The sequence below is a fragment of the Vicia villosa genome, linkage group LG2, assembly GCF_029867415.1.
Source record: "Vicia villosa cultivar HV-30 ecotype Madison, WI linkage group LG2, Vvil1.0, whole genome shotgun sequence".
NCBI classification, from domain to species: Eukaryota; Viridiplantae; Streptophyta; class Magnoliopsida; order Fabales; family Fabaceae; genus Vicia; species Vicia villosa.
Genome location: NC_081181.1, coordinates 59,948,000 through 59,965,284, shown reverse-complemented (window position 1 = coordinate 59,965,284; position 17,285 = coordinate 59,948,000). Strand labels below are relative to the sequence as shown.

Genomic DNA, 17,285 nt, shown 5'->3' with positions numbered 1-17,285 from the left:
TTATTAATTTATAGTATTGCATAGCATTTTGTTTAAAGTTTATGTCAAAAGAGCATCTTTATGCCTTTGTTTGGTAGTGTTAGTGTTTCAGGTTGATGTGTTTGATCAAAGGAAACAATGGACGCAATTAGGGGACTTTGGAAGGCGGAGAGATGGAAGTTTATGAGGAATCAGGAGGAAAAACACGGGCACCCGTGTGAAAAAACACTGCCCGTGTGGAAAAGCCAAGGGAAAGCACAAAAAGACATCAAGACAGTGGAAAAGCACGGGCACCCGTGTGAAAAAACACTGCCCGTGCTTTTGGGCCTAATGCAAAATTCTAAACCACGTGAATCAGAAAATAAACACGGGCACCCGTGTGAAAAAACACGGCCCGTGCTTTTGGGTGCGGACATAAACTTCACTTTTTGATCTATTTTACTCTGTCTTGTATTAAGGGTACTTTGGACTTTTTGCTGACACTGAGACAGATACTGAAGCTACTTAAACGAAGTTTATGTAAGGAAAAGGGGACTTTTTGACAGAAGAGAGAAAAGAATACAATAGAGGATTGGAGAAAGCAAGGGTTTGGGAGAGAAGAAGATCTTCATGAACGGAAGCAATTGAAGATTCAATCTCCTCCAATTTATTGTAATGTCTTTATTCATTATGTTGTTTTGTTTGAATACTATGAGTAGCTAAACCCCCCAATGCTAGGGGATGTCCCTGATTAACATTTGTGATGATTTTGAATTCTGAATTTCAATAACATATTTATCTTTCACGTTCAATTTAATGGTATAAGGTTTTTAACGCTTTCCTCGTCGGATCAACAGGATTGATTTATGACTAACAATTAGGATGGACCTCCATTGTTAGGGTTTTTATACCATTATATTATAGTAGATATCACCTAGGACTAGGGATACCCTATAGTAACTGGAGTATTCTTGATAATAATAATGCTTGATTTAATCACTAATTTCGAAGGACTTTGAGATTAGGATTGAATGTTCAAAGGTTTGCCCACTAAGGACTTAGGGACAAACACCCTTAAGAACCGGTAATTGATAAGTTGGATTTTGTTATGAAACAAGGGTTTAGAATTGTTACATGTTAATGCACACACCTATCCTGGCATGTTACTCATATTTGGCCAAGTAAATCTTTTATTCTTATTTACAATTTTTATTCTTCAAACCAAAACCCTAAGACTTTTGTTTAATTGAATTGAAACATAACTTTATTTCACCACGCAGTCCTTGAGATCAATACTTTGGGATTTCCCATTATTACTACGTTGGCAGATTAGTACACTTGCTAATTTACCAATCAACCCACTCCTTCTTCAGGAAGATCTTCTTCACAGAAACCCAGATTAGTTCCTGCGGAGATGTTGGCAATGATGTTGTTGAATTGCCCTATGGTAACACAAGGTTCTACGAAAGCTTGTTCCAAAACTTTCTGTAGAGCTTCCCTATGATCCTTAGAACTTAATAGTAGGGAAAGCACAAATATCCTAGACGGAGTATGTAGCAGTTGATCTACAATGTTGTATTCACTCCTCTGGATTAATTTCAAGATCTCATCATTTTCTTTCGCTTGAGAAACCTGAGTTAACAACTGGAGTTATTGTAGCAACTTGAGGTTGATACCTCTTTCTTGATTTGTGTAAGACATTGCTGACGTCTTTATCCTTTTTCTTCTGGAAAGAACTTCCGTACTTCCTAGGACCAATAGAAGATTCTAATTCTTTGTTCAAGCGTCCTTCTCAAACTGCTTCTTCTAGACGTACGCCCATGTTTATCATCTCAGTAAAGTCACTAGGTGCACTGGCGACCATTCGTCCGTAGTAAAATGGACTCAAAGTTTTGAGATAGATTTTTGTCATTTCTTTCTCTTCAAGAGGAGGACAAATTTGAGCAGCAACTTCACGCCATCTCTGAGCGTATTCTTTGAAACTCTCTTTATCCTTTTGAGTCATTGCCCGGAGTTGATATTTGTCGGGAGCCATATCCAGATTGTACTTATATTTTTTGACGAAGGCCTCTTCGAGGTCTCGAAAAGTACGAATCTATGAACTGTCCAAGTTCATGTACCATTTGAGCGCAGCACCAGTCAGGCTGTCTTGAAAATAATGAATGAGCAATTGTTAATTATCAGTTTGAGTTGACATCCTTCGAGCGTACATCACTAGGTGACTTTGTGGGCATGAATTCCCTTTAGTACTTTTCGAAATCTGGTACTTTGAATTTGTGAGGGATCTTAACATTTGGAACTAGACAGAGGTCTGCAGCGTTCTTTCCAAATAGATCTTGTCCTCGAAGAGTCTTGAGTTCCTTCTGCATTTGCTGAAACTGTTGCTGGAACTCGTCCAATCCTTCATACACGCCAGCATCCTCACTAGGAGCGTGATGATACACTTGTCCGCCTGGTGGAGGAAAAGTATGCACAATTGGCTGTGAAAAAGTCATGATGGCAACAGATCTTGGTATCTCAACATTCTGTTGTGTATAACCCGTAGATGTTGCTCCTGGAATTTTCAATTCCAGAGGTCTGTAACCCTCCGGTGGATGCATATCCGTCGTAACTCTTGGAACTTCATAATTTGGGGGTATGTACCCTTCTGGAATGAAGTTAGGTGGCATGCCCCCAAGGTTGGTTGGGTGGCATGGTATACTGAGGAATAGGAGTAGAAGATCTAGGAACCACCAGGTGGCATGCCCCAAGGTTCGACTTTGTGCAACCACCAGGGCTTCTACCATGCTGTTGAGTCTTTCAACAGATTCTTTGAGAGTAGTGACCTCTTCTTTGAGTTCTCCATTCTCTTGCTCTAAGTCGTCCATTCTTTTCTTGCGACTTGAACGAGTGTTGTATGAATGAGACAGCTTGAATGTCTTCCTTCACCTCATTCTCCTCCTCTCTTTTTGGAGTAAGGAAAGTGACGATTAAGACCGCGACAATTCTCGTGTCAGTGCTATGACTAAATTGATGCATACTAGGCAATTAAAGAAATGTTTTTTCAAGGAAACACCATAATTATGTTGTGAAACATCAAACTTTTTATTCATAAAGCGAAACACCATTTTTTACAAACTTTGAAAAGGGAAATACAGAGAAACTGAGAGAAAGGACACTAAAACTTTGACGAAGAACCAACTTCTCGTTCTAACATCTTCTTTTATTTCTTGAGTTGAGCATTTTCTAACGTGAGCTGATCGATGATCTAGGAAGCAGGAGGGATATGTTGAGAAAGTGACGTTTGTGTCACTTGTCGTTCGATTACTTCAAGTAACTCATCCTTCCTTCTTAGGATGTTCTGAATCTCAACATTTTCCGTGTTGACGATCTGATACTTGTTTCTCCATGCATTCCTTTCTTGACACACCTTAGTTAATGTCGCTTGAAGTTTCTCAACATCAGTGGAGAAAAGGAAGATTGGTTCCCTTAGGGGAATTGGTTCTTGACGCTGGTATGGCATCCTGAGCTTGAATGCCCTGACGCGTACCCATTGAAGGTAAGGGTTCAAGGAGATGCAAAGATGTTTTCTTAACAATCTTCTCCTTTTTCTGTTAACATGATACCAGGCTTGGACAATTTCCTTCTTCAGCATGTTACCATGATCGTCGATGTTCTTGAAGAATATACCCTCCAATTGAATATTACTTGGTACGTTTTTCATGGGATAGCCGTATTGACGACGGGTTAAAGCTGGATTATAACTGATTCCTCCCTTAGTTCCAATAAGGGGTATGTTAGGATAACTTCTACAACTGTAGATGACCTTGGTTTCGTCGTTGTCGTGACTACACCGATCAATGTTCGAGTGAGTGAGGGACATGATTTTTTGTGACCAGCAAAGGCCATCCCTTGGGTTCTAGAAAGTGCCAGACTTGGGCAGGTGTGAGACGAACCATTCGTACAACAATGTTACACAGCATGTGATTAATCCTCCTTGATGCAGGTTTCTTGAATGCACAGAGTGATAAGAATCCGCAAGCAAGGTTGGAACTGGATTTCCAATTAAGAAGATCTTAATTGCGTTGATGTCGACAAAATTGTCAATGTTAGGGAACAGAAACAACCCGTAGATGAGCAATGCCAAGATGTCCTCAAAAGCACTCATATCTCGGATGCTGACGAAGTACCGAGCTTGATCCAATAGGAACTTGGGGGGTAATCCTTGAATTCCTTCTTTACTCACCATATGAGTTATGACGTCGACTATGTTCAAGGGAGTAGTTGTTGTAATGATGATGTCGTCAGGATTCATTTCCAAACCGGAGTAAGATCTTGCGCGTACACAGGTATTCCAACCAGACGAGAATACTCCTCCAACATAGGCATGAGTTGATAATCTGGAAAGGTGAAACAGTGATACGTTGGATCTGTCATACCCCAATTTTTGACCTAAGATACCACCTCATATCATTTGCATATGCACCATTTGCATCTCTAACAAATTGCATAGCCTGTGTTTGTTACTTGTGACTCAGCAGGGATTTAATCAAGAAATCACTCATCAGTACAAGCAACAATCAACTAGGGTTTTGTTCTCCCTTCATCTCAAATGAATCATCTTCATCAATAATCAACATTTGGTCCTCAGAGATTCATTTCAGCAAGCTCAACAGCTTTGAATCGACTGAATTAGGGTTTTGACTGAAGATAGCATACTCCTGACTTTTGCTCAGAATTTGATCTAATAACTTGGGACATGACCTCAAGACCCCAAGTACCTCATTTTGACCTAATCCATTAGCTCAATACATCTCCTACACAAAGATTGATCAGACAAATCCTCATATCAGGATTTTGAACTATCAGGGACTAAAATCAGGGATCACATTTGGGAAACCCTAAAAACCCCCAGGAAGTCAATCAAAGGTTTCAATCATCCTCAAATAATCCCTATGACCATATCCCATGGAGATTACATCTCAATTCAAGATCCACAGTCATCAATTTCATCAGGTCGACAATTAGGGTTTTTGACCTAATTCACTGAACAACTGACTTTTTAATCAGGACATGGTGCCACAACTCAAACCATGGCTCAATATCCTCTAATGCTTCAATATGATCCATTCATACCATTCATTTTGTGAGGATAGCCTGTTTCATTTAAAATCTCCAGAAACGCGATTCGTCTGAAAAAGTCAACTGTACAAGATCACCATTGACTTTTGGGGAATTTTGGTCAACCATGACTTTTGAAGTTTTAAATCATCAATATATGATATGAGAAGTCATTTGATCAAGAGAAATCAAGAAAATCAATCAAGAATCAAAAAGTCAAAAGTTTGACTTTCATACTTAGAAAATTTTTCTAAGTGTTTTTCATGGTTTTTTCCAAACTTTGGGAGGGAATTTCTCAAAATTTCACCTACAAACTGAAAAAAACTTCCAACATGAAAGTTGTAGATTTTGATCCAATGAACAACTTTGTCACATATAATTTTTTTCCATAAGATCAACCATTTAAGAGATATGGAGCTTCAAAGTTGGTATCTTTTGAAAACTTCACTTAAAACCTCATTTTTCTCAAAGTTCATGGATCTTTTTTCACCCACTTCCTTAAAGATCTTGAAGAAACTTTCAACTAGGGTTTTGAAGTATGTAATATGAGCTTTCCAAAATGTCCAAGAGCATGAAAAAATATGGAGTGTAGCTATGGTTTTGAATTTTGACATTAGTGACCATTTCACTTGAAATTTCAAGCCATTTTTGCAAAGTTATGAACCAATTTGCCAAATAATGCAAGTAATGACACACCAAAGCAATGATTGAATGATATTTTCTGGTTTAAGATCAGATAGGAAAGAGATAAGAAGCTTGGCCAAAATAACCATGGTTTAGTTACTTTTAACCATTGCATTAAATGTGAAAGATTCCTTTCTATCCCTTAAGCCAAATCATCACTTCTTGAAGCAAGTTGCAAAGTTCTGAGTTCAGAATCCTTGGCCTATAAATAGAGGTTCAAATCACTTCCAAATTCACACCAAAGTCTCACAAATTATAGGCTTTCTCTTTCTTTCTTGAATTGCAAGTTTCTTAAGTTTCAAAGAGGTAGAAATCCCAACCTCTAAACCCTTGAAGTTCTGAGCAAAGTGATGTTTCCCACAACTCATAAACATCATTTGAAACTTGTTTGAACCACTCATACACCCCAAAAACACCTCAAGCTCAAAATCACTACCTCACTTCTCAAATATGCATAACCATGGCCTTATCATGCCAAAATCCATTCAAGATCATTTCTGTCCAAACTAACACTTCCAACACCTCATATATATCACATATGAACTATCCAAACACTCACATATGATCTGAAACATCTCCATCTTCAAATTCGATTCATACTTGAAGCAACTGCAGATCGGGTGCCATGGCCATGCTCAGATGAATTCAACTTGTTCCAGACATCCAGACACCTTCCATAATCATCATAGAAGCTATTCAGATTGATACAAAGCATCTGTAACACCTCCAGATCAAAATCCAATTCTCAGTTTGGCCGTTTTTGAGGTAAGTGCACTTGAACTTCAAACTCTACTCTCCACGCATCATAAATGAAATATGAACATACCATCTCATTTCTGCACACATGAGGATCATTAACCCTCAATCAATTGCATCATAACTTGCACATACACGATTTCAGATTGAATCATAGAATTAGGGTTCTTCGTGTTCATCAGAAATTTGATAGCCTTAGAGTGAAAATAAATGCAATTAAAGACCACCATCGTGATCCTTATGAAAAAACGAGTGAGTTAGACCCTTCACTTGATCAATTTGGTTCAGTTTTCAGAAAATTCAAATTCAAATTGGGATTGTGTTCTTGGCGCGTTTTTTGGTTCATAAGTTTTGAAATTCAGTTGAGTAATATATTCTACCAAGCGCGTATTACTAACAAGCCACAAGCGTGGCTCAGTTGGCTTTTGTTTTGAGTAGTGACCTCAGGGTCACGAGTTCAAGTCCCTATGGGACCAAACCCTTCTTTTTTATCACTATTTCTCTTCATTTTCTTCACAACTTCAATCATTAATTTAATCAATCAAATTAACTCATTTTTTATTCATTTATTACACACTTATTATTTTATATATGTATTTTATGAATATCAAAAAAAATCACAAAAATATATTTGTTTAATACATTTTTAATTAAGTTTAAAATAACATATTTTAAGTGTTTTTTTATTACTTTTAAATATTGTTTTTTACTTGATTTCTCAAATTTAATCACCTGTAAATATTTTTTGAGCAAACCCTAATCATCTAAGTGTCAATTTAAGGCAATCTTTTTGTTTATCTTGATTAAATTAACTTCTTTCAAAATTCAAATCATTTTAAATAAGCGATCGCGATTCTTTTCAAAAACGATAAACCATTTTCTTTTGATTTTCAAAGAAAACTATTGATTAAATCTTTTAATTGATCAATTGATTTTCAAAACGAAGTGGGGCCTCTCGAATATTAGAGAGTGTAAGTCCCATTTCTTTTCTTTTTGTACAGTTTTTTTAAACAATAAAACTTTTTCAAAATAAAATACTTTTCAAACTGTTTTCAAAACAACAAACGACGCGTCTATAAATAAAACGATCAACCATGTTTTGTAAATATACCATGGGCCTCCATGTAGGTATAAGTCCCAAGCCCTTTTGTACATACCCACTCCAGTACATGAAATTAGGTATTTCATTGTACGCCTTTTGTACATATCTCAATCAATTTGTTTTTTAACTTTGAATAACAAACCAAAAATGAAGGTTTCTTTAAATCTTCCCAAAAAAACCATGGGCCTCCATGTAGGTATAAGTCCCAAGCCCCTTTGTAAATACCTGTTTACATAGCTTTGAATAAACTCAAGTGGACTTATCCCCGAGTGTGAGTCCCGAGCCCTGTGTATACAAATGGATCATGCTTACAGGTATATTTCCTTCATAAACTCCATTATATACACACACTTTGTCATATATATAACTGTTCATATTTGTTCGTGTACTTGTGCATATTTGTTTGTACTTGTTCATATGTGTGATTGTGTTATATATTTGTTCAACTTAGTACAACACTAGGTTCCCCATAGCCTCCTATTGGGCTTCGTGCAAAGAATCTCCCTAGTTTAGGTTAGGACATAGAGTATGGTTTCCCGGTGAAATCGCTCTAAGAGCTCAAACCAACTATACCATGCCTCCCCTTGGGCTTTGTACAAACGAGTGACCCTCCCATAGCCTCCTCTTGGGCTTACAATGCAAGGACCCTGGATTGTCCCTCCCATAGCCTCCTCTTGGGCTTACAATGCAAGGACCCTCGGATAGCCTCCTCTTGGGCTTCGTACAAGGATCCACGGGCTTCTTATAAGCATCCCCCAATATCCAAAACAAATACCCTAGGAGATTAGACATTTTTCATCTCTATGCTAGGAGTATCTCTTCTATATCATCACAAACAATCAAACAATCAATCAATCAATCAATCAAACTTTTTTGCCACAAGGCTGGCTAATCAATCAAACCGTTTTACCACCGTACTGGATGATTAATCAAAGTTTTTGTCACAAGGCTGACTTCATTGAAACTTTTGCCACGAGGCTGGCTGATTAATCAAAACTTTTTGTCACAAGGCTGACTTCATTGAAAGTTTTTGCCACAAGGCTGGTTAAACAAACAAAAATCAAACAGATGTATGTGATGATATAGATTAGATACATCTAGCATTTAGACGACATTTGTCTATTTTCCTTTGCTTCCACTAGCATAAGTGGGAACTACGATTGCTCTGACTTTCTCAACATCCCTTTGAGAATACGTAGGCACAAGGTCGATCCTTGGCGAGCAAAACAAAAACAAAACAAAAAAACCATTAAAACCTTAGCACCCATAGACCCCGAGCTACAGATGCTCTGATTCCCTCTAAGGGATATGTATGCAGAGGATTGCGATGATCTTTGCGAGCATAATCAAACAAACACCTTAGATCCCACCTATTTCACAAGAACCTCTCAACAACATGGAATGAAAAACAAAGTAAAGAACCCTGTAGAGTACTACAGATACGTTGGGTGCTAATACCTTCCCTTCGTATAACCAACCCTCTTACCCAAGATCTCCCCCCACTTTTAGGTTATTGCAGCTTTTTTCCTTTTCCTCCTTTGGAAATAATAAAAAGTTTGGTCGAAACAAAAGAAAAATCATTTTTTATGAGCACTCGAGCCCAAAGAAGGCATCAGGTGTCTCATCCCACAAAAAAGAGGAATAAAACGGTTTTTCGCCCGCGACAGAAAAATGGCGACTTCACTGGGGACCATCTTTTTATTGTTTCCAAAGGAAGGGTTATTTCTATTTGCTTTATTTTCATTTCATTTTTGTTATATGTGTGGTTCTTGTTCTGTTACTTGCGTAGTTCTGTTACAAGTGATACATTATGGACAAATCCTAACCCGGATTAAGTACACATAAGAAATTAGGTGGAGGGTATAGTCATGTGCAGGCGCACGTGAGAATCCTTCCGCTCAGTGGAGGTTCCTTGTTGGTAATATATGTTTAGCATGTTTCGTAGCGAAGACATTATTACTTTCATTGAACTGTAGAAGCTGAGAGACCGTAGAACCCCAACCCATCCTGGCCTTATTAGGTTGTGGTGCAGAAACTATTCAGGTGAAGACTTGGATTAGTTGTCATGCGGAGAACCACACTCAGACGAGTTTTTCTTGAGAATATTACTGGCTCATGAGTTTAATTGTGGAAGGCCGGTAATATCCGAAAGAAGAATGTAGACTCTGACGTATCAGTAGAACATGTCATGCAGGTGATTAACTAGATCTATCCCATTTTTGGTTCCCTGACCTCATGCTCGTGACTTTGGACCTTTGAACCTATGCGTTACCATGTTTGCGTTACCATGTTTGTGTTACCATGTATGCGTCACCATGTATGCGTTACCATGTTTGCGTTACCATGTTTGCGTTACCATGTTTGTTTTACCATGTTTGAATATGTGGCATCCATGCATCCATGCATTCATACATTCATTGAAAAAACTCATCATTTTCCATAAAAACATGATTTTTCCAAAAATTTAGAGAATTTTCTTTGCAAACATTATAGGATTAAGTTATGGAAAAAAGGTATACCAAAAAGTACGGTTTCAAAACGCCTGATGTAGAAAGATTGATAGAGTTAGCATCTTCTGTACAAGATCCTTCTAATTTTAGGAAAAGTTATGGAAAGCTTTTGCCTATCCTGAACACTCATGTTGATGAAGGACTTCTCAAAACTCTGGTTCAGTTCTATGATCCCGTCTACCGGTGTTTTACCTTTCCAGACTACCAGTTGGTACCGACCTTGGAAGAATATGCCAATCTTTTGGGTATCCCTGTGTCTGACAAAATACCCTTCAATGGTTTGGAAGCCATTCCTAAGTCACACGTCATTGCAGCAAGTACCCATTTGAAAAAGTCTGAAGTAGAGAGTAATTGGACTACCAAAGGAAACCTCCCAGGATTAACCTCACACTTCCTGATAAAGAAAGCCTTTGATTTCATCGAAACTGGTAGCATGATAGCCTTTGAAGCTGTACTAGCCTTGCTCATCTATGGGTTGGTTCTGTTTCCCAATGTCGACAACTTTGTTGATATCAATGCCATAAAGATCTTTCTGATTGGAAATCCTGTTCCGACTTTGCTTGGTGACATGTATTTCTCTGTCCATCATAGGAATCGCCAAGGCGGTGGAATCATTGTATGTTGTGCACCTTTGTTGTTCAAATGGATTGTTTCACACTTACCTGAGTCTCCTATTTTCACGGAAAACCGAGAAGGCTTGCGTTGGCCTCGAAGACTTATGTCTCTTACTAATAATGATATTCGTTGGTATACCTTGGCTCGCTGTGGTACAGAAACCATTGAAAGTTGTGGAGAGTTCGCCAACGTACCCCTCATTGGTACACAAGGAGGAATTAACTACAATCCGGTCCTGGCCCGACGACAACTCGGGTACGCAAATTCAGTTAAACCCGTTGGTCCCTCAGTGGAAGGTTACTTTTACCGAGAAGGGGATAATCCTAAAAAGTTGAAAGCAAGAATGATGAGAGCTTGGTACGACGTCCGATGGAAAGAAAAAGGGGAGGAAAGAAATTGCATTGCCATGGACGCCTACACCTGCTGGGTAAAGAAAAGAGCAAAAGAGTTCCAAATGCCTTATGCTTATGAAAAACCCATGTTTCCTGCAGTATCTCAACGACCCAACATTCCCACTATGGAGGAATACCAAGACACTTTGGCTAAGATGAGGACAGAAAAAGATGCTTGGGAAGAAAAGTTTCGTAGCACTGAGGTGGAGAATAGAAAGTTGAAGAAAAGAGTGAAAGATCATGAAGAAACACTCTACTGTCAAGATGGATGGCTCATGAGCAAAGATGAGAAGATTCGCCAGAAAGACGCTGCAATCAAGAGGTATATCAAAGAAAGCAAAAGAAATCTCGGAGGCTCAACAAGCAACGCTCCGACTCCTGATGATTGGAAGAATGTTGTTGACAAGCTGAGAGCTGAAAAGGCCGAATTGAAAGCTCACTATGGGAAAGAAATCATGAAGCTCAAGCTGCACAATGCATTTGGTTCTTCGTCTGATGAAGATGCTTAGGATTTGTTTAGCTTTTTTATTATTTATCATTTGCTTTTGTAAGGAGCTACGCTCCAATGTTGTAACATTTCCCATTATTGAATAAAAAAGGAATGAATAAAAGATTTGTTTGTGTTCAAATGTTTGCAAGAAAATAATCTTTAAAATATTTGGAAAAATCATAAATTTCTTTTTACATACATCATTCTGCATATCGAGTCTGTTATATAGAGTCTCATCTTTTGGATCTTTCTCCATTAGATCGTCAAGCTGTCGCGTCTCAAAGTTTCTCGACCGCGCTCGCAATCAGATCACAGATACAATACTCGTTCAAGCAGAAGAAGAGTAATGGAACACTCTGAACAAGAGAATATTGAGCTTCGTGGTACAGTGACCACCCTTCAGGAAAAGTTGGAAAGTCTCACTACTCTGGTTGACTCCTTGATGGCCGCACAGAATCAGCCGCCGCCACCTAACAGTCAAGCAACAGTAACATCTGAAGTCACTACTCCAGTTTCTACAGTGGCATTCGGTATTCCATCTTTCTCCATGCCCGAAGGTTGGGGCCCGCCTTTCAGCTTTGGTACAGGTTTCCGCCATAATTTTTCTGGGGTTCAAACATCCACAACTGAAGCGCCTGCTGCACAAGGTTCGGCGTTTATTCCACATTCAGGGGTAACTTTTTCCCAAATCACTATGGCACTTTCTCAACCCACTATGACAGTTCCGACTCCTATGGTTCACACTGTTCCTTACGGAGACAATGAGATTTATCATGATCAAGGTGATAGCACAAATCAGCGTAATCTTGTGGGAGATCTCCAAGAGCAGTTTAACAAGATGCAGTTGGAAGTTAAAGCTATCCGTGGAAAAGATTTGTTTGGAAAGAATGCCCAGGAGCTATGTTTGGTTCCCAGTGTACAAATACCTGCTAAATTCAAGGTCCCTGACTTTGAGAAGTACAAAGGTAGTTCTTGTCCACAAAGCCATCTTGTGATGTATGCCAGGAAGATGTCTACTTATGCAGATAATCATCAGTTGCTTATCCATTACTTTCAAGACAGTTTGACTGGTGCCGCACTGAAGTGGTACACAAGCTTGGATAGCACCAATATTCGAACATTCAATGACCTAGGTGAGGCCTTTGTCCGACAATACAAGTATAACTCGGATATGGCTCCAGACAGAGATCAGCTTCGATCCATGGCTCAGAAAGACCATGAAGCTTTCAAAGAGTACGCCCAACGATGGAGAGAAACTGCTGCTCAGATTAATCCACCGTTAAAAGAGAAAGAGATGACAAAGATCTTCTTGAATACTCTCAGTCCGTTTTATTATGAACGCATGATTGCTAGTGCTCCAAGTGATTTCACCGAAATGGTAAACATGGGGATGCGTCTAGAAGAAGGAGTCCGAACCGGACGTCTAACTAAAGAAGGTGGATCTTCAAGCGGAACCAAAAAGTTCGGAAGTGGTTTCCCAAAGAAGAAAGAACAAAGTGTTGACATGGTGTCCCAAGGGAGGCCAAGAGGAAACGTCAATCGTCAACGACAGGTTGCTGCTATCACACCAGTCGTTAATACAACACCGAATCCGGGATTTATTCCTCAGTTTCAACAACAACAGCCTCGACCACAGGCTCAGCAGTTAAACAATAATCAGAATCGAGTACAAAGAGCTCCACAGTTTGATCCAATTCCAATGACCTACACGGAATTGTACCCTGCTTTGATTGAAAGAGGTCTTGTTCAAACTAAGGCACCACCACCAGTACCTGAGAAACTCCCGTGGTGGTACAAAGCTGAGGTCTCATGCCCTTATCATCAAGGAGCACCTGGCCATGATCTTGAGCATTGCATAGCTTTGAAATATGAAGTCCAGAGGTTGGTTAGGTCTAATCTCCTCTCTTTCAGAAATTTGAATCCTAATGTGCAAGCAAATCCGTTGCCCAATCATGGAGGGCATGTTGTAAACATGGTGTATGGATGTCCTGGCCAATGCCGAGTCTATAATATCAATTTCTCAAGAGCAGATTTGGTACAAATGCACGCTACTCTCTGTCGAGGGCCGAATTTTCGCCAGCATCAATACGGTTCCTGTAGAATATGTTGTGTGGATCCTCACGGGTGTTCGATTGTGAGAAGAGATCTCCAAGTGCTGTTGGATAATGGTACTATTGAGATCTACAGAAATAGGGATGAAAATGAAGTTAACATGATAGGATGTTATCCGCATGAGCTTTTAGTCTCAGATATCAACTCGGAAATGCCTACAGTTAACGTCATCGTTCCTCATTTCAACATGCCTGAGCGCATGGAAGTTACTTACAACAAGCCGAAGGTTCCTATTGCTCCTTTGATCATCTGTTTACCTGGACCGGTTCCTTATAACTCTGACAAGGCAGTTCCATACAACTACAATGCTACAATGATAAAGGATGGACAAGAAGTTCCTTTACCTACTCTCTCATCTGTCGAAAACATTGCTGATGTGAGTCGTGTAACAAGAAGTGGACGTGTGTATACTCCACTACCTCCAAAGCAGCCTGTTGCTCCTGCTACCGGACAAAATCCTGTTAATACACCAGTAGGGAATCCTGTGGAAATTCCTGTCAGTAATACAAACACTGATGTTGGTCAATCTAGTGGAACCAATGTCAATCCTGATTTTGATGAAATTTTGAAGCTTATCAAAAGAAGTGAATATAAAATTGTGGATCAGCTTATGCAGACTCCTTCAAAAATCTCAATACTTTCATTGCTTTTAAACTCTGAAGCACACAGGGAAGCCCTGATGAAGGTCCTGGATCAAGCTTTTGTAGACCATGATGTGACTGTTGATCACTTTGATGGGATAATAGCTAACATAACAGCTTGTAACAATTTAAGCTTCTGTGATGAAGAACTCCCCGAGGAGGGCAGAAATCACAATCTTGCTTTGCACATTTCTATGAACTATCAGTCAGACTCTTTGTCCAATGTGTTGGTAGACACCGGATCTTCCTTGAATGTTATGCCAAAGACGACTCTTGCTCGCTTGTCTTACCAAGGAATGCCTATGAAATTCAGTGGTGTAGTAGTCAAAGCGTTTGATGGATCGCGAAAATCTATTATCGGCGAGGTCAACCTTCCCATGACAATTGGTCCACATACATTTCAAATCACCTTCCAGGTCATGGACATTCAAGCTGCTTATAGCTGTCTGTTAGGACGACCATGGATCCATGAAGCAGGGGCAGTAACTTCTACACTCCATCAAAAGTTAAAATTTGTAACAAACGGAAAATTGGTAACAATAAGTGGGGAACAAGCCTTGATGGTGAGCCATTTATCCAATTTCTCTTTCATAAGTGCTGATGATGTGGAAGGAACTCAGTTCCAAGGTCTCTCTTTAGAAGACGAATCTTCCAAGAAGAAAGCATCAATCTCTTCATACAAAGAAGCAGTAAAAGTAGTGAGAAATGGAACTACCACTGGCTGGGGGCAAGTTGTGATCCCTACCAAGAATGAAACCAGAGCAGGTCTCGGATGTTCACCAACATTCTCAAACTGCACCAAGAAGGATGAAACCCTTCGTCCGATCAAAGAAACATTCATTAGTGGAGGATTCCTTAACCCAATTCCTCAAGAGGTTAATGTCTTTATTGAAGAATGCATCGAAGAAGGTCTCTCCGATAGTGAAGAAGAATGGAAATGTTATCTCAATGACTCGGGATACGTATCTCAGGAAGAACCATATCCTCCTTCGGAGAAATCCAAAGGCAAAGAAACTGAGCCTGTTCCTGCAGAAATCTGGGACACCTTGGGACAACCAAGTGGAAAATTTGATTACATGGTGAAATATACTGCACCTGAAAGTTACAAGATTGCGATTGAGGATATCCAACCAACTGGATGGGGAGATTCCTGTGAATATGATAGTCAACCAGAAAAGGTTTATCAGCCCTGTCAATTTTCTCAGCAGCCTGAAATTACTGAAGATTTCGGATTTAATGCATCTGCCAAGGTTCATAATCCTGAAGGTGGTTATTATCACATAAATGCCATTTTTGAAGATGAAGGGGAAGATGATCCCGCAGCTGACTCAGAAAGTGTCGCTGACAATGAGTCTCTTCATCCTGAAGACTGGGAAATACATCCTGAAAATTCTGAGGATTGTGACTCGTCTTATGCTCTTCAAGAGGTGGAAGAAGACCGTTTCAACTCTACAAAGAACAAAGGTGACAAACCAGGACCTTCAAATCCTGCTCGACCAGCGGTCAATGTCAATACTGAAGATAATTCCGAGGGGAATTTTCCTGAATACATAATACACAGAGGAGTTCGTTGCTACTGGAAAGCTGTCGACGTTCCGAATGTTGTTCGCCGCTCAAAGTAATCACCTCGCTGTTATTTTGACCTCCTGCCTTGCCCAAAGCAGAGAGATGTTTTATAGGGCTTTGCTTTTAAATGTTCCGCCCAAATAACTTTGTGTATAGGGCTTTGTTTTAAAGGTTTCCCTCTTTGTCCTGCCCAAGACAAATGAGTTTGTGTTTAGGGCTTTGTTTCAAAAATGAATCATAAATAAAGTGTCATTTTGAATTCCCTACACTATGTGTTTTATTTTTTGTTTTTTTCTGGAAATGGTAATCCTAAAAAACCAAAATAAAATAAAAAATAAAAAAAAAAACTTTTTCAAAAAAAATCTGCATACACTCCTGCATTCATAAATTTTCTGAAATAGATATAAATCACATGTGCAGATTTACTATTGATAAACCCATTGAATGCAATAACCCTATGCCCTCTCCCAACTTTGAGTTTCCTGTGTTCGAAGCCGAAGAAGAGGAAGAAGGAGAGATCCCGGACGAGATTTCTCGATTACTTAAGCACGAGGAAAGAGCCATTCTGCCTCACAAAGAGCCTTTAGAAAAGATCAATTTGGGTTCTGAAGAAGACAAAAAAGAAGTGACCATTGGATCGCTGCTTGATGCTGATATCAAGAGTAAGTTGACTGACCTTCTCAAAGAATATGTTGACGTGTTTGCCTGGTCCTACCAAGACATGCCTGGGTTGGATACCAATATTGTTCAGCATTACTTACCATTGAAGCCAGAATGTCCGCCGGTTAAGCAGAAATTGCGAAGGACTCACCCTGATATGGCTAACAAGATCAAAGTGGAAGTTCAAAAGCAACTCGACGCAGGTTTTCTTGTCACCTCCGAGTATCCTCAATGGTTGGCTAACATAGTGCCAGTTCCGAAGAAAGATGGCAAAGTCAGAATGTGTGTTGATTACCGTGACTTGAACAAAGCCAGTCCAAAAGATGACTTTCCATTACCACATATCGACATGTTGGTCGATAACACTGCTAAGTTCAACGTCTTTTCCTTCATGGACGGGTTCTCCGGTTATAATCAGATCAAGATGGCTCCTGAAGACATGGAGAAGACATCTTTCATCACCCCATGGGGTACATTTTGCTACAAAGTGATGCCGTTTGGATTAAAGAATGCAGGCGCAACTTACCAAAGAGCAATGACTACTCTCTTTCATGACATGATGCATAAAGAAATTGAAGTTTATGTGGACGACATGATAGCCAAGTCCAGCACAGAAGAAGAACATATTGAATACCTTTTGAAGTTGTTTCAAAGACTAAGGAAATATCAGCTTCGCTTGAATCCTAACAAATGTACTTT

General features: G+C 39.4%; 1 protein-coding gene across 1 annotated transcript in view; it reads left to right on the top strand.

Moving 5' to 3' along the window:
• Nucleotides 1-15,139, top strand: part of LOC131649152 (uncharacterized) — a gene marked incomplete at its 3' end in the record, with an annotated part of 39,772 nt that extends 24,633 nt beyond the window's left edge. Inside the window, exons 2-3 of the mRNA XM_058918899.1 lie at nt 12,506-13,114; nt 13,949-15,139. Of these exons, the coding sequence (XP_058774882.1) occupies nt 12,506-13,114; nt 13,949-15,139 (1,800 nt within the window). The remainder of the gene's footprint in view (nt 1-12,505; nt 13,115-13,948) is intronic.
• Between the last annotated feature and the right edge of the window lie 2,146 nt (nt 15,140-17,285).